Here is a 27,905-nt window from a genome sequence, read left to right on the forward strand (position 1 = left end):
AATGTTTAGATCTCCTAGGAACATGAGCTTATAGACAGAGGTTAACTATAGGCCTCTTTTTTGGGTTGGTGGTGAATAAGGTGGTGGTGGTTACTAACCATTTCATTAAGCTTTATAACTGAAAGAAACTAATATTTGGTATCTTTGTCAAATTAGCCAAACTTAAATTCATTGTCCAGAATCAAAAATTTATTTTAATTATTTTCTTTTTGATCATTGATATTATAAATTTGCAAATATTGAAAGCATATTCACATTTACTGACTTGACTTTCAAAATAGGTTTAGTTTTTCTTTTGCTTAATCGTAATTAACTCAGGATATTTAACAAAATATTATGTTCTATTTCCTAAAAGAAGTGTACTAATGGCACATTTTCTATGAAAGACTGTTCAAGTTGGCCAGTCAGCATTTCCTTGGATACCTGCCATGTTCTGACCAATATAACCATTCTTAAGTAAAAACAGAAATAGAATTTCCATTTTCTTGTCTTTAAATTTCTTTTCAATTTCTCAGATAATTACACTTCACTAGATAAATAATGGAAGCTTTAGAATCACTTAAATATACACAAAACACTTGAGATTAAGATTGCTTACTCAGATATTAAAACTGTCTCAATCTCTGGGAAATATTTGTCATGTTCTTTTAGCCTTGAAACCCAGTTTGTTTGAAGAGGAGGAGGGATTGGAGGGAGTCAGAGAAATGTAAGAGAGGATATATTGTATTATTCCTACTTAAGCTTTAGTTAACTCAATAATAAATATTTATTGTGTTTCAACATGAAGTCTGTGTTTTCATAAATCACTTTCTCACATGTTTAAGTTTAGATTCAAATTCTAATTCATTTATTTGCTTCTGAAAGCAAGATGTAAGCCCTGTGTGTCTTCTCTGAATCTCGATGCCGGCACCATCACCGGGACACAGTGATACTCAATGAATATTTGTTAAATGGAGGAATTTGATAGGAATGGCAGAAATTGATTTTTAAAGTCAGGCATCTAATAGCAAATTAAGAGATAACCTACTCAAGGTAGACATTCACTATTAACTTCTTCATAGTCTGGAAAAATAATTAATTGCTTTGCAAAAACCACAAAGGGGAGGGTAGAAAGAAGATAAAATTTTACTCAAGAGGTCCCAGGGGAAAAGGAGAGGAAAGGCGGGGAAGGAAGGACTAAGGGAAAGAGGGGAAGAGGGAGGGAGGAACGAAGAAAGAAAGAAAAGGGAGAAGGAAGGACTTTCTGTCATATGATACATACTATTGGATATGAACCATTCGGTCAGAGCTATGTTTAACATTCTCAAGCTTATCAACTCATTTAATTCTTAAAAGTGAAGACAATTCTATGGAAGGGGTATTATTCCTTTTTATAGAAGAAGATCCTGAAGATCTAAGAGGTCACAAGACTTCCCGTCCCCCTCATGAGAGCTAGTGACTGACCGTGATGCAGAACAGCTGGCCCTACTGCCACCATTCCATCTTCCGTGTTGCCAGACTCTTTTCCAGGTAAGAAAAACCAAGCAAAGTTAAAACCTGCTTGCTCTGATTTTTAATTTTATGTAAACTCTGGCTCTGTGCAAAACCAGTGGCAGAGGGCAAGGTCTTGCAGAGCTGGCAGGAGAGAGCATGTTGAGATAAACTGAGCTCACAGTTAATTAATGGGAAATAAGACTATGACACTGTTGCTGACTTCAAAGGCTAGACTTGATGTCCAATTTCTGTGGAAGCTGGGACAGTGGAAATAGGGAAAAATTTTTCACAAAGCGTTTTTAACTACAGAGATCTGCAAGTGTAAATTGGAGTGAAGCCAAGAGGAATATAAAATAAATTGTTAAGAGAACACAAAGTTCCTATTTCTCTTTCTACATAGAATCGTGCTCATTTAACATATGATGTCCAGGAGATATATTTTGGGGATTATAATGAAAATAATCTAGGGAAAAATTATGTAAACAACTTGTCATATTTATAGAATATATTTATAGAATATTTATAGTATATATATAGTATTGAGAAAGTGAAGTTTTACTCATGTTTAATTCACTAACATGTCTGAAAAAGCTATGATTTATTTTGGGTACTTTCCTCAAACTGTACACAGACAAATGGTTAAAATTCAATATGACTGTATTTAATTGAATTGATACGACCATTAAGAAATGTAGAAGCAATATAAGACCTTTGAGCATAGAGTCCAAAAGTCTTGTGACTTTGCCTAAGAGACTTCAATATTTTGAGTCTCAAACTCTTAAACCATTAGAAACACTAGTAAGTATATATTTCTCATAAAGAGAGAAATAACATTAAAACGGTTTGAAGAGTAAGGTCTTATACAAGTCTCTATTGTTTTTCTTAACTATTTATTGAGCAAATACTTCTTGAGTATTAATTTTTGTGCAATTCCTGTGACAGGCACAGCAGGTGGACAATAACCTACAGTCCCTGCCCTCCCAGTACTGGAAGCTAATGGGAGATAGAAATAACAGAGTTAATGTCTTTATTAGCAGCAACACAGCCAGTATTACTGACCATGTTCTGCATGTTGGGTACTGTGTTAGAGATTTCAGCTACATTAATTTCTGTCATGCTCTGAACAACCTTATTCTCTCCACCATCATACCCTTATATTGTCTTATACAAGCTGTTATGGGAAGGATTGAAGCAAGGATTAAGTAAGGACTTCAGGAAGCCCTTAGTGACTTTTCTAGAGCTACCAATATATATAATAGTCATAAATATATTACAACTATAATATATATGTATAATTCATATGTATATATAATTAGAATTAAATGCTATCAAATAAGTCTTGTTAAGTAAAGACTTAGAGATCTCTTTGAATTTAGTCAAAAAGAAGTTATTGATAATCTTCATGAGATACTTTCAGAAGAATGGGTTTGGAGGTAGTAAAGAGAAATACCAACTAAAAGGAAAACTATTTTTCTCTACTCTCTACTCACATTTTTTATATCAAATGTGTGCATTTTTTTTTCCCCACACCAACCAACTCTCCAACTCTTCAGATGCCCACTGGGTGTCCTACAACTCCATTCTGAAACTATCTACCCAGAGTTAGTACAGATTCCACTGGTTAAGGGCTCAGTCCCACAAAACTGCCCCCCATTTCAGATGTCAGTCACAGGTCTGAGCCTTCTGTACTTCTTACTGACCAGCTGTAAACTGGGATTCACTGTGGTCCCATCCTCAGTGTTGGATAATTTGATAGAAGGGCTCACAGAACTCACATATGTGCTTTATTTACTATTTGCAATTTACTATAAAGGATACAACTCATTAACAGCAAAAAAATGGATATTGGTAAGTATGTTGGTAAGAGTGGCCTCTCCAGTGGTACCACCCTTTCAGCATCTTAATGTGTTCAGCAACCTGGAAGGTCTCCAGATCTCTTCCTTAAGGTTTTTATGTTTTGTTTTGTTTTGTTTTGTTTTAATGGAGGCTCCATTATGGAGGCTATGATTGCTTAAGTCATTAGCCATTGATGATTAACACAATGCTCAGTTTGGCTCCCCTCCCTACAGGTCAGATGTGAGGCTTAAAGCTCCAACCTTTTAAATACATGATTGATTCTTCTGGCAACCAATTCCCATCCTCTAAAGCTCAGTTCATAAACTCAGGTATGTTTGAAACGGGTTAATTATCAATAACAAAAGATGTTCCTTTTGTCCCCATCCCCACCCCATTCAGGAAATTCCAAGGGTTTTGGAAGCTTTGTGCAAGAAATGGCGATGAAGACTAAATTTATATTTCTTTTTCCATCAGAGGTAGAAACGGAATCACATTTCAGAGTGAGTTGAAAGTAAGAAATTGAAGACAAGTATGAACTTTTCAAAATTTTGGGTGCTATGGGGAATCAGGATTAGAAAGTCTAAGAGGACTGAAAGGAAAAGGGAACATTGTTTTGTCCAAATTGTCTGCAGTGTAGAGTGGGCAGGACCAACCCATGGACTTGGAGAAGCTCATGCAGAAGTAAAGTATCACAATGAGAGAATAATGACAATAGTTATCTTTGGAGTCAGTTTAGACTTGTTGGGCTTCCAAAAGTGTCTGCATATGCAAGTCAATTCATGTATTTTTTTTCAGGATCATTCTTAATTGAGTAAACATGAAATTCTCATCCCATCCTAGAGCTTCTTGTCTCTGTATCTTGGCAAAGCTATAACCCCTGTCTTGGATCTGGGCTCCCTCTGGACTGGATAGTCCTTTCATCAAAATGAGTCTTGGTGATTAGTCTTAAAGGCACTTTTCAAGTGCTTAGTCTGAAGACAGATTTCTTTATAAAGGAAAGAAATACAGAAAATAACTTTTTTTAAAATCTGAGGATGTCAGATGTGTGTGTGTATATATATATATTTCTGTATAGAAAGTAGTATATTGATTTCTGTTCTGTATATATATACGTATATATATATATACGTTCTGTTCTGTATATATATATATAGAAATAACAGAAATCAATATATATATAGATATATATTGTGTATATATATCTATATATTGATATATACATATATATCAATATATATATAGAAATAACAGAAATCAATATATATACATCTTGATATATATATATATTGATATATATATACAGAACAGAACATATATATATATGTATATATATACAGAACAGAAATCAATATATATATGTATATATACAGAACAGAAATCAATATACTACTTTCTTCATTAGTTTTGCATACTTATCTATTCACACTTTCGGAATGGACATTTCTATTAACAATTTCCTGAGCCTGGTGACAATTCATGAAAGGATTGCAGCATTACGAGCAAATACTTTGTGTCATCGGGCTGCCAACGGGTAAAAATGAAACACTTTTCACCAAAGGTGTAGACTCCTTGTGAAGAGCATTACAGCCTGTGAATCAGATAACATTCCTCTGCACGAGACATGTGTTCAAGTGCAGAGGTTGAAATCCAGGCCTTCAGTTTGTGTGGAGAGATGAAGACATGACTAAAAGATGATGACAATGAAAATGACATCTTGAGGAAAAAAATAACAGGACACACTATCTAAAACAGGAGAGGCAAAGTGGGCATTTTCGAGATTAATAATTTTTTACATAATATTGAATGTATTCTTGTATCATTATCAAGACTACAGAAACTTGAAGGGAGACATTTATATTGTTTTGCAAGTATTAGGAATTTTGAGATGTACTTTGACATAAGGCGCTTCCATATAGCATTATTTAAAGTTTCATTTAGTACCCTAGAGATAAATGTATTACAAAAATTCTGGTATTTCTATTCACTGGGCATATATGTAAATAGCATTTTTATGCATGGGAAAAATTTACCATATTTATTCTAGTTTATCAAATAATATATAGGATTTAGGATAAATGCATTATATAAAATATTACTCTCTGCTCTATATGTGAAAAAGGTAATAGGGATACAAATTATTTGGTCTAAAAATATTTAGTATTTATATAATGAGATCAAAATGTAAGACTTTTATATTTTATTTAGTACTTATTATTCTGTGATGTATCTCCTCAGGCTTTGTTTCCTCTTAATTCTGGAAAACAGCATTCCTTATTCATGTACTGACTGATCAAAGACTCAGATATAGTGCAGCTCAGATTAGAAAAACAGATCTTGAGATTCATAAGCCCAATTTGTGAAAAATTAATAGGGTCAAAGCATATTGTTTTCAATATTTTCTTGGAGAAAACATGAAAAATGAAATTGAGGATAACACAGTATTTCATATAACTTTTAAAGAGAAAGTAATATTTTAAATTAATGGATACCTCCTCTATAGTACTAGTTAAAATAAATTATAAATATATTTTAAACAATACAGTTTTCTTGTATGTGATTTAATTAAAAATTATTTCACTTAAAATGCAAGTTTTATCCTCTAAAACCGTACCTCTGAAATTCCTGAACTACAATGGCATTATAACAGATGCAGGTAGAATTTAAAAGTAATCAAACTGGAATAAATCACCACTGTGGGAAATTTCATTTCTAGTTGCAATATACTTCCTTTTAGAGATATAGACCATGATAACTGGTATCTGCAATACAGTAATCGATGTGATAAGATCCTGGAAAGTATTATGAATTAAAAATAAATGAGCTAGACCCCAAAAGGAAGTTACAGAAAACAAAATAACTGCTTTATCAGCACTAGAGCAAGCTACATTACTGAGGGATTGCTGACATTGGAAAAGATAAGGCATTAATACTTAAAGGGAAGTGTGTCAATATATTTTATTACTTTTGTCTCAATATAATGCATGTTGAATTCTGAAACTAGAGTGGGCAAAGTGGAAGTCTGTGGGCCTGATGTGTGTCTGTTCCATTGTCAAGACTGTCTCCTTGCACCAAACTGATGTCAGGGGACCAGGGCTCGTGGCTACAGAAATCATGCTATGGATACTGCCTGCAGAGAGAAAGCTTTCCTGCTGGAGCTTGTGTTCCGTGAAAACCACCACGTATATATGAAATGCCAGTCAGTTTCAAATCACAGAGAATACTGTAGAAAAAGGAGGTTCGTGTTTTTGCTTTGCTTTTGTAGTAAACAGAGCATATTTTTTACTATTCAATTTCATCAGCACGTGATCCAAACACTCTAGAACAGGGTTTCTTGGCCAAAGCACTACTGACATTATGGACCATATAATTATTTATTGCGGGGAGGCTTCACTGTTCATTGAAGGATGGTTAGCACCATCCCTGGGATGCAGGTTTTCCTGCTCCCAAGTTACGAAAAAAAAAAAAAAAAGTCCTTAGACCCTTGCAGACAAAATTGCCCCCATTAAGAACCACTGTTCTAGAGTAATTATTTTAGGTATATAAATATAATAGAATTTTATATTGATGAATTTTGACCTCTAGCTCATATCTATCAAAAGATTTTACTAGACCTCATTTAAGGGACTGATGAGGCATAAATGACCGGATGAGAGCATATTTGATATACTATAATAGATATGACTTTTGATCCATTATCAGAACTTTTGTTTTAAAGATTTTATTTATTTGAGAGAGAGAGAGAGAACGAGAGAGAGTTAAAGGGGGAGGGAGAAGCAGACTTCCGCTGAGCAGGGAGCCTGATGCGGGGTTGAATCCCAGGACCCCCGGATCATGATCTTAGATGAAGGCAGATGCTTAACTGACTGAGTCACCTAGGCTCCTCCATTATCAGAATTTCTAATACAACATCTGCCTTCATAGCATGTCTGTAGCCTATTTTTTTTTTATTTTTTTAAGGTTTTTCAATTTGCCTTTAACTTTAAAACCGATTTTGAAAAAGCACATCTGAGTTGCACCTTTAAATTTTATTGTCTCATAAAACACACTATTTGAAAGAAGTCACAGTTTAACCATGTAATCTAGTTAAGAGCCCTGAAGTTGCTACTTTAATAAGTGAATATTATTCATTTAGTTGAATGAAATAAAACATTAAATTATTTCACATTATTAGAAAGGGAACCTAATGATGGACACTTTAATGAAAACTTACAGATGATGCCCTTCCTTGCTGAAATAGCACCCTGAATCATGGTCTGTCTGACTCAATACCATTTCATTATTCATAACATTTTCTAAATGTTCTAAGTCACAGTTTTAAAATTTAAATAAAATAAGGGTGTTCTTTCCGTTCAATTTTAATTTTAAAAAATAGTCCCATATAAAGGAGATTCTGGAGATATACTATATTTTGAACTTCATTTTTACTGATAAGAAATCTACTGTTAGTTTAAAACTTACTCTCTTTTAAGTAATTCTCCCTTATTCTCTGGTTACTTTTAGGTTTGTTTTGTTTTGTTTTGTTTTTCCTGCAAGTTTACTACAATGGAGTTAGGGTTTTACTGCAATGAATTTCGAGTTTGTTTTTATTTATTCTGTTCAGGATTAAGGGCATTTTCAAAGTTAAGGTTCATATATCTTTTTTTATAATTCTGGAACCGTATTTGCCATTGTCTGAAAAGATTCTCTCTGTTCATTGTCTTCCTTCTGTTTGCACTGCTTCATTTTGTCATTCATCTGTCTTTGTATTTAGTACCTCTCTACTCTTCAGGGTTGCACCTTCGTAATTCCTACTATCTTTCAGTTCACTTATCTATCTACTTTTGTTCTGCAAGCTACTGTTTAATCCATAGTTTAAAATTTAACATCAATGTCTACATATTAAAATCTAGAAGATACGATTTCAAGTCTGGCTTTTAAAATTATCTCTTGGGGCACCTGGGTGGCTCAGTGGGTCAAGCAACTGTCTTCACTCAGGTCAAGATCTTGGGGAACTCACGAGTTGTCCCAACTCACAAGTTGTCATCTAACTATAAGCAGAAGTAAACAACAAGTGATACAACAAAATATTATGCTGACAGTAAGTCGTTTCAACTTTTATAAAACTTCAACTTAAGTTAATTTCAGACAAAACAAAGAGTAGAATAATACAAGTCCTATGTGTCTCTGTCTCGATTTTACTAATCTCTCCAGACATCAGTTTTCTCATCTGAAAGTTTCCTTCAAATATTCCATGTCCATACTTTGAAAAATATACAACTAAATTCCCTTTATTCATCTTGGAATATATAATATTTTTAAAAAATATATTTCCTTCACAGTAAATATCATTGAAACATGGCATTTCTGCAATATATGTATGTTGAGTTGTGATTAAATCACAAAGCATAATCACAGGTTAGCTACAGAGGTATTCTAATCCTCTGTTTAGTATGCAGCTGAAAGGAGGGACTGGCTGAGCACTCTCAGTAACAAAGATGTCAGTGTTTTATTTCCTCTGCTTTAGTAAGCACTTCAGAATCTATATTTTGAGTGCTTTCGTGAAACATTGTTTTTCCCTTCTCTTGTCAGATAGATTCACGTGATATATTGTAATGATGGTTTATAATGCCTCTTGGCCTTTATTATAATTAAGTGTATTCCACTTGTTATTTATTTATTTATTTATTTATTTATTTATTTATCTGAGGGTTGGGAGGGGCAGAGAGAGAGGGAGAGAGAGAGGAAGATAGAGAATCTTAAGCAGGCTTCACGCCCAAAGTGGAGCCCCACACTGGGCTCGACCTCAAAACCCTGAGATCATGACCTGGGCTAAAATCAAGAGTCAGAAACTTAACCAACTGAGCCATCCAGGTGCCCCTCCTCCATTATTTAAGTCTCTTAATTTTCAACTTATGTGCCAAAAATGTTAAGTTTTAGATCTATGTGTTTAAATAAAGAAGGAATGGATGCTTCACATAATAACATAGTGAACGGAGTTGACATAACCCAGTCTCCATTTCACTCATATAGAAGAACTACAGAAAATATAGCAAGCATAATAATAGTAACTTAATACAGCCAATCTCAAAAGAAAATAAGAGAAATCTCCAGGTGGTAAAACAAAGCAAGAAATCAAACCTAGAGAGTTAGGGCACAGTCTAATGCCTTAAGAGTCTAGATGTGTATTCCACTAAGTTATGGTGGCTACAGGCTATGCTTTGGAGGAGAGATGCTAAGACACATGTAGGTGGCAGAGCTGTGAGTCAGTATGAAATGGGTAGATGAAACAGATTTCTGAGTAAATCCGGGACCCTGTGAGAACCCCTATACCCATAAAGATAAGATTAAAAAAAAAAATACTGCTGTCAGGAAGAAGTTTATCTGCTTTACTGGATTTCTGAGAGTTAAAAAAAAAAAAAACAATTATTTTTGATAAGTAACGATCAAAATACAGCAAGCATGTGTGTGGTTTTCTGAACCATTATCATCTGCTAGGTATAAGAAACATAAACTAATACAACAACATAGCACCTCATTTGGAACTAGTGAACTCCCTCGGGGCCTGGCAGGTATATATTTTGTAAGGAAGTTCTATGACCCTCTTGGAATGAAACTCTCATGTGAGAAAAAAAAAATTAAATATAGATTAATAACAATGTATAAACCACATGAAGGAAAACAGGCCAACAAAGCATATAGAATAATTAGCATAGCACAGACATCTGATAACAGAAAAATGTGAGATGGTAAATAAGGATGTTTCATATCAAACAGATAATTGAAATTTTAAAAGGATTGAGAGATAATTTTAAAAAACGATTTTATCTATTTGAGAGAGAGACAGAGAGAACACAAGCTGGGGGAGGGACCAAGGGACAAGAAGACTCCCTGCTGAATGTGGACCCCCACCTGGGCCTGTAAGTTCTTCTTGTCAGTATCTTCTTTTTTTTTTTTTTTTAAGATTTTATTTATTTTACAGAAAGAGATCACAAGCAGCCAGAGAGGCAGGCAGAGAGAGAGGGGAAAGCAGGCTCGCTGCTGAGCAGAGAGCCCGATGTGGCTCGATCCCGGGACCCTGGGATCATGACCTGAGCTAAAGGCAGAGGCTTAACCCACTGAGCCACCCAGGCACCCAGTATCTTCCTTTCTGATGTGTCCTTAATATATACACATATAATTCTCTTCTTTTAAAAACGTTACTTAGTATGTCATGATTTAGTTATTTAAGGGGAAGAATGTTTTAAGTTGCTAATATATTGTCAAAATTCCCCAAACCGTGGCTTTCCTAATGAAAGAAATTCTGATCTTAAATTAAATGGATGAATTGAATGCTGTGTCATGGTTGATAAGTATTTGCCCAGAACTCACAGTGTTTCCTCACTTCATACTTAAAAAATGAATTTGTTGCTCATATTTGGAAGTTAAGATAATTAATATTAGACCTGATGGTAAAAAATATTTATACCTGAGAAGCAGCTGTTTTTACAACCAGCCAAAAAAGCCACATACAGCCTCAACAATTTACTGCCTCCTCAGTACTCCTGACTTTTTTTTTTTTTTTACACTTCAGGCATGTTCTTTGTTATTTCTTTTTGCTTTTTCCAAATTTTTTTTTCTTATGTGATTGTTATAAGTTGAATTGTGTCCCAAAAAAACATATGTTGATGTCTAAACCCTACTACTTGCTGAATGCAACCTAATTAATAAAGAGGGTCGTGGTTGATGTGACTGGTTAAGATGAAGCCATACTGGATAGAGTAAGGCAGACCTTTAATCTATTATGACTGGTGTCCTTATAAGAGAAAAGAGTGCCAGGTGAAAGCAGAGACATACAAGACAACCATTTAATAAATAAGGAGGAAGAGAAAGGAGCGATGCTTTTATAAGCCAAAGGACACTTGGGGCTGCCAGAAACTGGAGAGACAGGAGGATCCTCCTTTAAATCTTTAGAGGGAACATGGTCCAGCCAACACCAGGATTTAAGAGTTCTAGCACCCAGAATTCCAAGAGAATAAATTTCTGGTGTCGTAAGCCATCCAGGTTTAGAGAAAAGTAAAAAAAAAATGTGTTGTACACCTGTCTGTATCTGGAGAAATACACACAGTACCATTTATTTTCTTTTTTTGGCTCCCATAGACATTTGCTTTTACAATTGCTTTTCTTAAACCCAGCGGGCTTCACCTCAGAGTTCAAATTTATTTATTTATCAAAGATAAAAATTTACCAAAAGATAATAATACATTTCATCATTGAGAGACATTGTTAAAGGAACAGAATTGCTAAATAAGAAAAAAAGGAAAAGAATTGCTAATGTAAGTATAAATATATCTTACATCTGAAAAGAAATTAAGCATTCATCAGGGAATTACATCTATTACCTTATTTGACCTTATCTGATCTTTTCAACAACCATAGATATTAAGTGGGTCAGGTAGCAATTTTCCTGTGTTTTAGATAAGAATACTAAGTTTTTGTTAACACAGTTAATAAGTGGCACACTTTAGATAGAAAGAATATCAGTTGTTGATATCCGGGGGGTGGTTTTTAAGATGGAAAACTATTTTGTCCAATTTTATTAAGTAGAAAATTGAAACACTGCAGCTCTCTGCAAGAAAAAGAAAAAAAAACTTGCATCAAGCAACATAGGTCACTAAGCACATTGTTAAAAATACTTCTCGAACAACTGGAAAAGATTCAGTTTCCTTTTTTGTTGTATTTGAACAATAAGGCAGTGAAAGAGGAAGAAAACAGTGAAAAGCAAGGTAACTGTCTGATGAATTAAGAAGACATATACAAAGCAAATTCAAATTATAACTATTTGATCCTACACATATTGCATTTTGTAAGCAATCATCTTAAGAGAATCATAGAGCCAAAAGAGAATAGTTATCTATTACCCTATGATTCCTAAAGAACTGCTTCCCATCAATGTGACTTATTTTGTATGTGTACAAAATATTAGGGCTTCATGTGGAAAGGGACATAAAGGCAGGATTTGAGTCGACCAGTGACTGCAATACCGGTCTGGTTACTGAGCGCCACTGCCTGCCTGGACAGTAGATCCTGTTTCCTTTGCTCAAGGTTTCAGGAGTCTGGGACACATGGGACACCTGGGACACCTGGATGGCTCAGTCATTAAGCATCTGCCTTTGGCTTAGGTCATGATCCCAGAGTCATGGGATTGAATCCTACACTGGGCTCCCTCTGGTCTGTGAGAAGCCTGCTTTTCCTTCTCCCACTCTCTGCTTGTGTTCCCTCTCCTACTGCGTCTCTCTCTGTCAAATAAATAAATGAAATCTTAAAAATAAATAAATAAATAAAAAGTTTGCAGGAGACTATTATTTGTTCTTGAGAAAAAGGCATAGTTCACGAAAGGAAGCGAACTAAAGATTTGGTATCTACAGAGAATCTTTTACCTTCATCCTTTAAGAGGAGAAGAAACAAAAACAAGAGCAGTAACTCTGGAAATAGTTACTAACAATAGAAGCATTTTAATGTTTTTAGTATTTTTAAATTTGCTTTAAAAAGTTTTAGTAAAGTGGCTTGCAGGAAAGGCGGTATAAATATAAATGGAGCTCGCTTTCTGCCCGTGGATGCCGCCGAGTAAGCATCGTTAAAGTCTCCCCTCCCGCGGCCATAATGTCTAAGTCAGAGTCTCCCAAAGAGCCTGAACAGCTGCAGAAGCTCTTCATCGGAGGTCTGAGCTTTGAAACAACCGATGAGAATCTGAGGAGCCATTTTGAGCCATGGGGAACACTGTGTGGTAATGAGAGATGCCAACACCAAGCACTCCAGAGGCTTTGGGTTTGTCACCTATGCCCCTGTGGAGGAGGTGAAGGCAGCCATGAACACAAGGCCATACAAGGTGGGCGGAAGAGTTGTGGAACCAAAGAGGGCTGTCTCAAGAGAAGATTCTCAAAGACCTGGTGCCCACTTAACTGTGAAAAAGATTTTTGTTGGTGGCATTGAAGAAGACACTGAAGAACATCATCAAAGAGATGATTTAGAACAGTGTGGGAACATCCAAGTGATTGAGATCATGACTGACCAAGGCAGTGGCAAAAAGAGGGGTTTTGCTTTTGTAACATTTGATGATCATGATTCTATAGACAAGATTGTCATTCAAAAATACCATACTGTGAATGGCCACATCTGTGAAGTAAGGAAAGCACTCTCTAAGCAAGAGATGGCTTATGCTTCACCCAGCCAAAGAGGTCGAAGTGGGTCTGGAAACTTTGGTGGTGGTCATGGAGGTGGTTTTGGTGGGGATGACAACTTTGGTCATGGAGGAAACTTCAGTGGTCGATGTGGCTTTGGTGGCAGTCAAGGTGGTGGTGAATATAGTGGCAGTGGGGATGGCTATAATGGATTTGGTAATGATGGTGGTTATGGAGGAGGCAGCCATGGTTACTCTGAAGGAAGCAGAGGCTATGGAAGTGGTGGACAGGGTTATGGAAACCAGGGCAGTGGCTACGGTGGTAGAGTTATAACAACAGAGGAGGCAGAGGCAGCAATGGCAGTGGTAGTGGAAGCAACTTTGGAGGTGGCGGAAGCTATAATGATTTTGGCAATTACAATAATCAATCCTCAAATTTTGGACCCATGAAAGGAGGCAATTTTGGAGGCAGAAGCTCTGGCCCTTATGGTGGTGGAGGCCAATACTTCGCCAAACCACAAAACCAAGGTGGCTATGGTAGTTTCAGCGGCAGCAGCAGCTACGGCAGTGGCAGAAGGTTTTAATTACTGCCAAAAAACAAAGCTTAGCAGGAGAGGAGAGCCAGAGAAGTGACAGGAAAGCTACAGGTTACAACAGATTTGTGAACTCAGCCAAGCACAGTGGTGGCAGGGCCTAGCTGCTACAAAGAAGACATGTTTTAGACAATACTCATGTGTATGGGCAAAAAAAAACCCTCGAGGACTGTATTTGTGACTAATTGTATAACAGGTTATTTTAGTTTCTGTTCTGTGGAAAGTGTAAAGCATTCCAACAAAGGGTTTTAATGTAGATTTTTTTTTTTTTTTTTGCACCCATGCTGTTGATTGCTAAATGTAATAGTCTGATCACGCTGAATAAATGTGTCTTTAAAAAAAAAAAATGGAGCTCAACTTTGGATCCAATGAATCAGATTTCCTATGAGTTACATGCCTATCATTTACTGATGGCACAGAGTAACCACTGCATTCTCTCCTCCACTATCCATCAGTTTTTAGAAGTAGTAGAGGTTTCACAGAGAGCCAGTTGCCTGGAGAGAAAGCCAGGCTTTCCTCATTAGCACACGGTAGTGATCCACAGGGTAGCCAGCATTTGATTATTAATATGAACTGTTTGGGCCATTAGCTGTCGCCTGTTTCAAAAACTTGTGTGGTGATGTTTAGCTTTGGACTTTCTTTCCTGCTGTCAAATTTAGTTAAAGCATGCCTTTGGGATCAAATGTTGTAAGGGGAAACGCACAGTGGAGCCATTTCATAAGTCTTCCTCCTGTAGGAATCCTGGTTGAAAACTAAATTAACACTTAATATATAATATTTTGTACTAGCTTCATAGCTCCTTAAACCTTAGGATAGAGACAATATTTATTAATAATGTCCTGAGGTTTAGAGTCAGTGTGTACTCTTATAATTCATTTTATCTCTTTTGAAATAGAAGTTGCTGTAAATTGATTTATTCCACATTGGTGTTTGAAGTTACTGTCAGAAAACTGATTTTATTTTATTTTACTTTATTTTGTTTTTTGGTAATTATATTAATTCTAGCTTTCTGTTAGATTTTTATAGTAAGCATTAATAAAGTAAACTTCGAAAACATATTAATATATCTTTTGTTACTAATAATCAACATAAACATTCCAAATAGAGAATCATACCTTTAGAAACACACTCCTATGAGTAACTCATGGCATGTAAAATGATACTAAATTATGCTTCATCATGTTAACACATTCTCATTTTGCAGAAAGCAAGAATGAAAGTTCTGGAATTGGAAAGATTCATTTTCTTCAATGTCTAGTCTATTAATGCCTTTCATAGCTCAGGATGTATATAAACACTGTCACCCTATCTCTGCCACATAGAACAACAAAATATTAGTTTATATTTTGATATTGAAAATGACATTCTATTTAATTAGTTTAACTTCATTTGTTTTTTAAAAATATTTTATTTATTTATTTGACAGAGAGAGACAACAGGCGAGGGAGCACAAGCAGGTGGGGAGAGGGAACCAGGCTCCCCACTGACCAGGACCCTAGGATTGTAGGCAGATGCTTAATGGAATAAGCCACCAGGGTGCCCTATTTAATTAAATTTAAATCGTTTTATCAATCTTTTAAAACTATCACCATAAGTAAGGCATAAGTCATTGATATTTAGGAAAGAAATATGGTCCTTTTTGTGAGGTACTTCAATGAGTTATTGACATTTAACCAATTTCAACCAATAAAGAGATGATTCAAAGTCCCAAGACTGGATCCTCAGTTTTGAAAGCTGAATTTCATGCAGAATGTTCTCTCTAATCAACATATGAATGTTTAATGGATGAATAAAAAGAGAGGTATCTAGAATAAGAATTCACACTCTAGAACAGAGTTCTCTGTGTCTTAGTGTCCTCTGTTGAACACAATATCATGGTACCTACTCTGATGGAGTATAAACCCTTCTTGCCTAAAATGCTGAACCACAACTACATAGTCAGGTTTGTGAAACTTATTGCTTTATAAATCCACAACTCTTTTCTGCTGGAGTTTGTTTTGATTTCAGATTTGTGAAAAATACTTAGGTCTCAATGACTTTGGGATTTTGCTTGAAGGAAAAAAAAATTCCATATAGTATTACCTTTCATTTTGCTTTGTTGGGAGATTTGTGATGACCCAAAACTTAGCAAAAAGGTTTTGTTTTAGGAAGTAGAGGGCCAAATCTGTTCATAAGTCCAAATTTTGAAACAAAAATACTTATAATGTTAATGTATCCAAAGGAAAGTATGCATGCCAGTTATTCCCACTTTTAAATGAATAGTGTTAAAAGCAGAACATATTTAAAATCTAACTTTTTTAGATTAACCAATGACTGAGTTTTATTATTAATGGTATTTAATCAAAAATGACTATCAGTAAACATAACTTCAGTAGATACTTGGTTTAAGTAATTTATGCATATGCCTATTATTTGAAATTGCTGGGGGAAGAAAATTCATGGCCAACTGATACTGACGAAGTTATTTCTTTAGGATGTTCCTGTCTGCTAACAGTTCTGGCTGATGCTTGGTAGTATTTTCCAGTCTGTAGAACAATCATTCGCTCATGTTATTGGCCTCCAGCATAGTTTAGAAGCACTCAGTTTTCTCATAGACTCACTAAAATCCCTTCATTATGAGAATATTTCAAACTCTACCATAAAGAACATGTATTTTTTTATAATCTAATAGAGAAAATCTGGTTCTCCTGGCTCCCCCATTTCCATGATGAAAAGAACAGGATCTGAGAAAGAAGTAGTGATATTAATACTTCTGAGCATCCCTCCATGCTTTTAGAAGGCCATCATTGGGTCCCACAGTGCCGCTAAAGGGAACAGAACAGGCAGTATATTTTAGAAAGTAAGCATAAAGGACTGACAGAAGGTTAAGTTGACCTGTTTTCTCATATTCTCTTCAGCTTTTCAAAAATTATTTGTTCCAAGTTTTACAAGCTTTTATATTAATGTTCAAGGGACTCCTTTGCCTATAGGAATGCAGTAGCAACTATTAATGTCAGATTCTACCATGTATGAAAATGACCTTGATTATACCGATGAATTTAACAGGGAAAAGGTCTTGAGTATGACAGTGGATATCCGAATGCTTGCATTATGGCTAAGTGTAACACATATCTTTCACGATATCTTTTAAAACATTGTGCAGGCCAAACAACAGAGGTCTGCCAATTTGCAACTTCCAGTTTACATGATGTGACTTGAAAGAAAACTGTAAAGCTCTCTGCCCTCCAAAGAGTTCGTGCCCAGAAATTTTATCATCCGCAATACATCCCTTCTTCTCCCTCAGAGGTAATCTTTCTACATGCAAATATTTCCTACTAGGGTAACATTTTAAGTTTGAAACTGGAAAGGGAGAATGAATTTATTGGTTTTCATCCTTTCCTGATGATGGATCATCAGCTACTGCTGGTAACATTTTTTTTAGAACTGTACATGTTGAAAGGAATCTTCTATTTATTATTAAAGCCCTTTCTGCTTCCCAAAAGGATGAAGTACTTTAAAGCAAAACAACAGACATACTAAAATCATTAAACTTAGCTCTAAGAAGAATTTATAACAAGAGTCTTTGTCTAAGGGACATTAAACTCTAAAATAGAGAATATCTTCAATAGCTGTTTTTACAAAAAGAGCAGAGGCATTCTTTATACAGCCATTTCCTGCACTGACCTTTGATAAGAAGCCATGGGCATGATGCCAAATCATAGTTCTGTGAAAGCATTTCTGAAGGGGGCTAAAGTAATACAGTCCTGGTGTGTACCATTCTGATGATCTGACTGGATGCAGGGATAAACCTAGAGTATCTAGAGAAATGAACAGTTGACATGTCCAGAGGCTGCCGTCTCCTCTAGAATTTCAGTTCAGTCAGTTATCAGATCATTGCAAATTGAGAATTTATTGGGCATTAACATGCTTTCTCTGTGTCGTACATTCTTAGAAACCCATACAATGATAGCAGTGACACAACGATAAAAATAATGGTAGACATCATTAAATGAGGGTTTGCTATGTCCCGAGACCTGTGCTAATTAATTTACACGATCTATTTAAGGCTCACAATAACGTCATGAAGTAGGTACTTTTCAAGCTATGCCCCCATTCCAAAGAAGAAATTGTAGCTTATAGAGAGGCTAGGTGAATTAATTGCACATACTTTTCCAGATAGCTAAGTTTGAAAGTTGGAATTTGAATCCAAGCATACTCCCTCCAGATTCTAGGAGCCTACTATACATAAACTTACATTTTATAATAAGGTTTTAGACAGTGTAATTATATGTGGAAAAGTTGTCCCTTTGTTACCAACTAAAACCATTTAGCTTATGTTCTCATGTAGCTGAAGATTCACCTGATCTCTTCGTAGGAGTAAGCTTCGAGAATTACTTTCAGACACAGTCATGATTTTCAAAACCCAGCTTGGATCTATCCTAATTGAAATGTAAGTTTGGCTCCTCTGGCCAGTTCATTTTGAGAACTAACCTGAGGTATTTGAAGGAAGGGACTTTTCTTTTGAAATATGTCAATAAATGTTTGTTAAATGATGACAAAAGTGATTTTGTCCTATACTCTAATGCTTGTTGAGAATATTCTTGTATTACTGTAGTAAGAAAGGAAGCCTTAGAGATACAGTTACTGATCTTATTTGGTATGGAAATGGATATGTGTATAAGTAATCTAAGAATTGAGTGAAGTTACTGAGTAAATACATTATAAAAGTTGTATGTGTTGGTGGAGGCTGGCTAGGACACAGTTTTGTTTCATTTTCTGGAAAACCATTTCCTACCCTTACCCTTTCCTACCTAATTCTACAGGTGGTATTGGAAGGTGGGCTCTGAAAGAAAATTAACATCTTGCTGTCTATATTGACTAATGGCTCTATAGAATTTAATAATTGAGCAGTAGATCCTATAGAAAGTTCTCTCCTTGAGAGCATACATTAGGTAGTTAAGCTCAATAATAGGATTGTTGTACTTTGAAAGGACTTCCTGAGATCCTTCAGAAATTTAAATTGATACATGTTGTTTGGTACTACTTGAGGTGAAGAGAGTATCAGTGTACTAGGGAGCAAAAATAGGACTTGTAGGTTTGTAACTCATGGGAAACCATACATTAAAAAAAAAAAAAAAACCCTGAATCTGTGAGAAAATACTCAGAAAATTATGATATTATGATAGAATGGCTCCAAAGTCTGGTTTCCAAAAAAGGAAACAAATAGAAAATATGAGGCAAATTGTCTGACAAGAGAACTTTTCCAAATGCTTATGCAGGGTAAAGCAATTAAATAGATACAAAAATAAAAGTAATTACTGAGTTTTGGTAGAACAGTGTAGTATCTTCAAGGTATATGATAGTAAGAAATTTATAAAAGCTACGTATTTATACAAGGTAAGTTTGGGCAAATTACACATTCAAACATTTTTGCAATTATAGGGAGTATTTTTGCTTTTTTTTTTTCTGGGAGTAAACTTTTAGGAAAAATATGTGCAATTATTGTTGATACTAGAATTTTAAAAATAAATTAATCAAATTTAATTAAAGTTCAATGCTAAAAGAAAATTCTCTGTATAACTGATTTTTAAAATAAATAGCTCCTTTTAAAGAAAACCCAAATTGGGGCACCTGGGTGGCTCAGTGGGTTAAGCCCCTGCCTTCGGCTCAGGTCATGATCTCAGGGTCATGGGATCAAGTCCCGCATCGGGCTCTCTGCTCAGCAGGGAGCCTGCTTCCCTTCCTCTCTCTCTGCCTGCCTTTCTGTCTACTTGTGATTTCTTTCTGTCAAATAAACAAATAAAAAATCTTAAAAAAAAAAAAGAAAACCCAAATAGTGTCTTTCTTTAAACATTTGATTTTCCTGAGTTGTAAATATTTTTGCATGATTAATAATATTAAAATTGACCTATTTTTTCTTCTGAGATAACACAAGGGTGAAGAAATCATGTGACCTGGTAAGCTGGGGATCATTTCTCTCACATCACAAAGCATTATCTTAACAAAGAACAAAGAAGCAAGTTTGAGATTCTGACATTTCAAGCACTGAAATAAAATTGCAGCACTAAGAAAAAAATTAATTATAGTAAACACTGATTTGTTTCTTTTAGTTTAGTTGTCATTCCAATAATATATTTCTGTGGATTAGGATAAAATGTTTCAAAGAGGAGCTTTGGGAGTATATTCTAATAGTTAAGCCACTTGGTTTAGGAATCAAGGACACAGAAATTCAGTGATGATTTTAGGAATTTCTCACTCCATCTTGGCCAAGTATTACTTCTCTTTAATATTTATTGAAAAAAATCTCCCAAATTTCTGGATTTCTATGCTTTCTGAATTTATTTTAAGAAAAAAGATGAAGCATAACATGAAATTCTGAAGCTTAGATAATCAGATAAACAATATTGGTTTAAAATATAAATATACATATGAAAATTAATATATAAATTTAAAGTACATCACTATAATTTCAAATAGATAGATTGAAAGAAAACCCCTCCCCTAAAATTGTGAGAATTTAAAGATGCACATCTATTTACATGAAGCTCAAGAACAAGCCCAAGTTTCTGTGGGGATAGAAGGTAGATTAATGATTCCATCTGAGAAAGGGAGTAAGGACTGAGAAAGAGCATAAAGGGTTTTGAAGTACTGTAACTTGACCAACACATATATTATGGGTTTCCACATTTGTTAAAGTAATTAAGCTGCATATTTAAGGTCTGGGCATTTTACTGCATATATACTATAAGGAAAGAAGAAATAAGCATTCAGTGTAGGTCAAGTATAGGTGTAATAGCTATGTTCGCTATAATCCCATGCAGTATTTTTGTAGAATTAGACAAAAGCACTTCTGGACAGATGCAGCTCCTGTGCCAAAAGTTTGGCCAAAAGAAAAGAACAGAATTTCAGTCCCTATTCACTTAGTAGAGTCTATATGAGAGTATATCTACAGTGCTGCATAAAATTAAGTATTAGAGAGGAAGAAAATAATGTTCATTTGCATGAGTTTAATCACATGTTAAGTTTGATGAAAACCATTTCATGTCAGAATGTTTTATAATTAGTAAATTTTAAACATTTTTAATTTTCTAAGGTAATACATTATAATATGTGAATTTTGACCTTTATACTTAACTGTTATTCAATGTTTTCTCAGAAATAGAATACAATTTCCTTCTACAATTTCCTTCATGAAACTAACATAATCAATAATCTATTTTGTTAGTGACCATAAAAAAAATTATCCATATTAGTTACAAATCAATTATTTAACAAGAAAGCTTACACTTAAAGAAGATGTACTTAGAATAAGGCTAAACAGGGATAACCAATTAATAGTAATTAATCAGCTTTTATAATGAAATTTAAGAGTTCAGATTATATAATTGGTGAATTGCTGTGGCCATTTGTGGTTAGGACAATCCCTTGACAGGACAAAAACATCTTGTGCTATCTTTGGACAATTCATCAAATAATGCATTCACCTCAGAAATTATGATAAGAGGAAATCTTATCATTTTATTCTAGCTTTCATTCTAGCAATAATTTGCAAGATTTTGGCCTACTTTTCTGGAGATCTTAGGTATGAAGTTCTTTATACTGTGTTGGTCAAGACTGACAAACAGATTTTTCAGTGTTGAACAACAGGACCTTCATTGCTGGATCCTGTTAAGTTTTATATTATTTATTTTTTCTCAAACATAGTACCTCCATTTCAGAAAACAAAGAAGAAAGCTATGTAGGTGTTTATATTTGTAAGATTTATTTACTTAGAACGTGCTCTAAATAATAGGCTTAAGTAATTAAATAGCCTAAGCTTAAATAAATGAAAATTTCAGTGTATGAATTGTGATGTCCCTGAAAAAAGATATAGAAGATTTAAAAAAAAAATTAGAAATTAACTCTCACTTTACATGATGCTAATAAAATTGTTGAAATACATTGAAATACATATTCTGACTTTGGAATTACTTCACTTTGCAGTTTAGATTTAATACAGTGTAGAATTAATAAACCTGATTGTTGGTAGCTGGTGGTTTTATTCACTGAATAGACTATCAATTTATTATTTCTATTATAATTTAGTTGTGTAATCCTTCAGGATTAGTTACTTTTGTAAGCTCTATTTACTAACCCTGAAATTTGGCAAGAAATTGCTTTTATTAATTCTCTATTAATGGCTGACTATACATTCAAAAATGTATTATAGAATCTTTGGTTAGGTAATTCACATATGTTATGGTTAATATTTTTTTTTTTTACAGAGAGAAATGTGTGAATTTTTTCTCTTTCAAATAGAAAGAAATCATTTTATTTTACTTTTTATTTTTTAAGATTTTTATTTATTTATTTGACAGACAGAGATCACAAGCAGGCAGAGAGGCAGGCAGAGAGAGAGGAAGGGAAGCAGGCTCCCCGCTGAGCAGAGAGTCCGACATGGGGCTCGATCCCAGGACCCTGAGATCATGACCTGAGCTGAAGGCAGAGGCTTAACCCACTGAGCCACCCAGGAGCCCCAAAAGAAATCATTTTAAATTTTAAATTGCAAATATAGCTAAACTACATAAAAAGAAAACTAAATAAACTCATGATCTGGGGTTTAATAGGAAATTTCATAAAATACCTCAGTTTTAGGTCTAAGAGAAAACTATTTGCAATTATAAAAGTCATTTTTAAAAATTCACTTTGCATCAGTAATTTATTTACCACCACAAAACTGGAGAACAAAAAATGTTTAAAACCTAAACTAAAAGTAGAGAACATAGTTACTTGAAGACAAATAAATAATTGACGTGGAAAGGTTTCATAAACTGTCAATTCCTACGGTAACATAGCTTTCAACAGCTACAATAATTTTTATTATTTCAAAACCACTATTACCTTAATTGACAAATAATTATTTATCACCTACCTTGGACAAAGGTATTGTATTTTACTATAGGAATGGAGAGTTACAAGTAAAAACCTTTCCCCTTTAAGGACTTACAGTATAATTAGGAAGAAAGAACATATAAAAAGAAGGTACATGATAATAAAGAGTTATATGTGAACTGCCAAAGGAGTGGAAGAGGCAATAAATTCTGTAGGAAATCAAAGTAGGGGGTCATGGTGAAATTAAATTATTGCCCTTATGCAAATCAATTCTAAATTGTTATATCTTAAAAAACAAAGTTAGGAGTATGGCCAGTCAAAAGAAACGTAGTTATTACAACCATTTATTTCCCCTCCAAATCCTGTTACTTTCCTATGGAAAACCCATGCCCTCTTGTGGACAGGACTATTCGTTTTAGGAATATCAAAGGTGACCTCATCTTTTTTCTCTAATATCATAAGCATATGTTAGAAGTGGAGTCAAGACTGTCAGTATCAGATGCTTTTAGTGTCTTAAAGGTCAATGAATTAACATTTGAGAAAGACTTTAATCTTCTACACAGTTATATAAGCATAATCCCAGCTTCTAGAATTTTCTAAGAAAATGAAAGTATTTTCTATATAACTGTGGTCTCCTTTTTGAAATTTCTAAAAACTGTTACATAAGAATATAATATTTTTTGATTATATGAAGAGGTAAGGTAAGAATAAAACAGCTACCTTTTCACCTGCTCATTTCACTGCTAGCAATCACAAATCTCTAGACTTTAGACATCCATTTTCCACATTTCTGAGAACAGAAAACCTAAAACAAATCTAAATGTCTGCCGCCTTCCTAAACCAACAGTGGGCAAAAACTTATTATATGGATTTGCAAGTAAAAATATTTCTTAAGATATATGTCTTAAAAATAGGATGAAATAGTTCCATTTTTAAAAGTCTATCTTTAAGACTTACATGTGGAGGGTATCAGGATTGATTCTTCAGGTCGTTAATATGTAAGAAACCTAGACTAAAGTTTTTAGTAATTGTTTGGGGAGCTCAATGCCATTGCTGTTTTCATTTTGCGATTATATTTGCTAAATAGTTACAATATCCAAATTATTTAATTCTATGCATTACTTTGTATGCCAGTCACATTGCAATGAAAGCCTGAATTTAAGGTTTTTAAGCAAACACCACACAAGATTATCATCCCTCATTAAACTCAGTAGTCCTAAGTACTTCTCTTTATAAGAAGGGGAAAAAAAAATAAACATTCATTGGGCTTGACATTATATAAACTGTCTGATACCAAGAGCAAGTCGAATGTTCTCTTTCCTTAAAGGCTATGCTAGATAATATATATCATATGACCCGAAGTTTACAGGCAGAAGGCATTTTACATTGGTTTCTTATTCAAATTTTAGAGATTTTTCACAAGCAATTTATGTAGGTACAAGCTTCTTAAAATGTCCTTTGGGCACATCTGTCTTCCCAATTTCATCAATTCAGCTGCATATAATACCCGTGTCCCCAGGTAAAAGTCATGATGCAATTCTATCAGACAGTTGCTGTACTTTGCGCAGTGTGGGTGTGAGAGCTAATTTTGTCCTTAGATTCAGAAGCTTCATTAACAGTCTTAACACATTCACTGCAGCTTTCTAAACCTCTCAGGCTTTAACACTTACACTACTGCAGAACTGGGGAGAAAGAAAAATAAAATGTTATCCTTGTTTTGAAAACACGTTCTTCTGATTGGCAACAAATACAGCTCTTTTGTGCACTTCCCAGATCTGAGCTCCAACAATGTCATGCTATGGAAGCCTTTCAGCAATTCATGATTGATACTGTGGGAAAAGGACTTTTACACACACACACAAACACACACTAAAATTTTGTTTCAACCCAAGTGAAGAGACGATGCCTAGACTTGACTGTGGGGATGTTTATGGCTACAAAAGAGCATTCTTTTCAGGGAATCTTTACTCCTGCATTTTTAAAACCTCAGTTCCATATTATCATAAATAGCCAATATTAATATTAATTTCTCAGATTTCAGTGATTAACACTTCTACCAAGGTGCTTTCTGGTTTTTAAGTGAAAACCTTTAACAACCTTTGATTCGCGATAACTGTATTCAATGACTATACCACCAAGTCCATACAGTTAGTATGTCATACAGATGTAAAAAAAAAATATGTCCTTAGCAATTACAACAAGCTTTGTCAGACTCACTCGAACAGCCATACTAGAGTAATATGAAGGGAAACATTGTCATATATGTATGCCATTCTATCCATCTATCTACTAATAAAGCACCATAATTATAGTTCATCCATTAAGGAAATTTGACTAGCTTTAACTTTGGGTTACACATATGAAAAACACTAGAGATGAATAACGAGAAAGTATATAAACTAAAATTCACATATATTAATATTTCAACAATTAAAAGTATTCAAGATGGAGAGAATATGTATGCCCATGTTAGCAATTACTTTTTAAAATCCTAATACTTATACTGTTCATTTCCGTAGACAACATAATAAAATGTCTAGCTATGCAAAATCATTACTTTCTTAATGGACATATGCAAGATTTCTACATTGTCTCAAAGCTGAAACAGAAGAAGTTGTTGGATTTGGGGCAATACTCTAAAATCTTGGAAATATCCTGATAGTACACTCAAGTATTAATGAAAAAAATTAGTAAGGCAATTTCAGATACATTTGCAATGAAAATTATAAAAAAAGCAAACATGTCATTTATGTTTAAACATCAAGTAATGACATTGAATGACCAAGGACGTAAGCAGATTGGCTCATAGAGGCAAAGAGTTACATTCATTTTTGAGGTGAACATTTCAACACAAAGTAATTTACTTGTTTGCATAACAATGACACATATCAGAGTACACTATTCAGTCTGATATCATTACACCTGATTTTCTAGCATGAAACTCTAAGGAACCATCATTTAAATTGAAAGGAAGAAAACAGTCTTAAAAAAATAGTCATTTCAGAAAAGTTATGCAGATAAAAATTCAGTTTAATAACTCACACATTCCTCCTTCCTTCCCCCACCAACCAAGTCTAAGCTTCAGGAATGTTATTCAAATTGCACTATTTTAAGAGCCCTTTTTAACAAGAATATTAGGAGACTTAACCCCACTCACGCAAGAAGATAAATACACCATAATAAGACTGCTATTCCAGCCTACTTGCTACTTTACAGAGCGTCTGTGAAGTGCAGTATTCTACAGTATTCTATAGTTATCATGTTCTCTATAGGACACCTTAACTCTTACACAGCAGAACAATTTTATTATGGAAAGCAGGCTATATGTAAATATTAAATCACATGCAAATATAGTTCCCCCTATCATAAGGTGAAGATTTAGAAATCATCTTCTACAGCTTATTTTATCCTATGGATTATTTCTTTCTTAAGCATTTTTGGCATCTGCTAGCACATATGCTAGTAGACAAATGGTAGCAGGCATTAAAATATTGAAGGGAAATTTATAGGAGAAAATGTTAAACTTGAGAAAATCCTATTTATAGCCTCAATCTTTCTCCCTCCTTTCCCTTCCCCCTCTATACCAACAAACAGTGGGAAAGACCAATGTTATTCCATTCTAACAACTGTATGTCTTGATCCAGCCTATGTTCTATGTAACGATAGATTGAGAAGTCTAGGGAGAGCTACACGGAGAGGTTCCCTTTCATTGGGAAAAATAGAGGGGCTGTCTCTATGCTGACAATTTGAGAAAGATTCTTCCTGAAATGAAGACTTCCTGTGGTGTAGTCTGGACTACTTCTTATTGTTCTTATCCACGGAGACTACAATATAGCTTTTGTCTCAGTACAGAGGGCCATCATAGTTGTACTAACAAAAGGGAAGCACCTAGAATTTCTTCCTGTGACTCTTCCTTTCATTATCGCTTCTCACCTATGGGATCTTGATTTCCTTGTTTCTTCCCCCAGCAACCTCTCATTTCGGCTTCCTCCCTCATGTGGCATCTTGACCTCTGGTCTCTAGATCTTGGATCTTTCCCTAACACTGATTAGATTATGGCTCAGAAAAAGGGTAAAAATCTTCCCTCAACAATAAGCCTGGTGTCTAAAAGGGGAAAACAGGGTGCCAAATTTACTACCAACATATTTCTCTGTTACAATGGATCTTGCATTTTGTATTTTTATAACCAGTCAATGAAAAACAAGGGGTAACTGATAGGCAGTCTCTGTTTATGAAAGTTGCCAAATAAGAACTCTTAAATAAATGTCATCTATATTACATCATTTTATAAAAGAGGGTGTTTTAACCCTAAAACTTAGAAAAAGACAGTATCAGAATAGTGTATATAATCCTTGTGAAAGAAGCAGTGTGTGAAATTTACAAATATACTTACTTTTCTCATGTTCTTTCACATCTATAGAACATTCTCCAGAGAACTGTCATGGTCTAGACACCAGTAGTTGGGAACCACTGTCACAGTACCCTTGGGTTATGGCTTGCAACATAGTGGAAAGTGACTGGGCAAGAAATTAGAATGCTAGAGAACAATAGGTCGCAGGGTCTTCATTTGAAAATAGGTTTAAAACATCTATTTTTCATGTCTTCCATGGTAAATGAGAAAAACACATGTAAAATATTCTGTACATAACAGAACACTTTGTTAAATTTAAATAAGGTAACCTACCTATCTATTAGTATTGTTTTGAATTTGAAGGCCCTCTACTACCCACATGTCCATCTCAACATCTGAAGTGATATGGGCAAGGAGACATGGTACTCCAGCTCTGTGGGAGCTCTATTACCTCGTGGACTCACCTGAACAAGCACATTTCATTCATTCATTCATCATTCATTCATCCATTCATTTATTGAACGAGTACATTTTATTTTATTTTTTTAAGATTTTTATTTATTTATTTGACAGACAGAGATCACAAGTAGGCAGAGAGGCAGGCAGAGAGAGAGAGGAGGAAGCAGGCTCCCTGCTTGAGCAGAGAGCCCCATGCGGGGCTCCATCC

At 34.6% G+C, this 27,905-nt stretch overlaps 2 protein-coding genes across 4 annotated transcripts in view; one reads left to right on the plus strand and one right to left on the minus strand.

Moving 5' to 3' along the window:
- The window catches only part of CADM2 (cell adhesion molecule 2), a 1,075,448-nt gene that overhangs the window by 730,624 nt on the left and 316,919 nt on the right, over window positions 1–27,905 (minus strand). The window lies entirely within an intron of this gene.
- LOC116595616 (heterogeneous nuclear ribonucleoprotein A1-like) lies at window positions 12,889–14,085 on the plus strand. The gene is given in 3 exon segments (XM_032352203.1): window positions 12,889–13,043; window positions 13,045–13,766; window positions 13,769–14,085. Coding segments are annotated over 3 exon segments (1,098 nt in total). The 5' UTR covers window positions 12,889–12,927; the 3' UTR covers window positions 14,029–14,085.

The sequence above is a fragment of the Mustela erminea genome, chromosome 1 (genome assembly GCF_009829155.1).
Source record: "Mustela erminea isolate mMusErm1 chromosome 1, mMusErm1.Pri, whole genome shotgun sequence".
Lineage (NCBI taxonomy): Eukaryota > Metazoa > Chordata > Mammalia > Carnivora > Mustelidae > Mustela > Mustela erminea.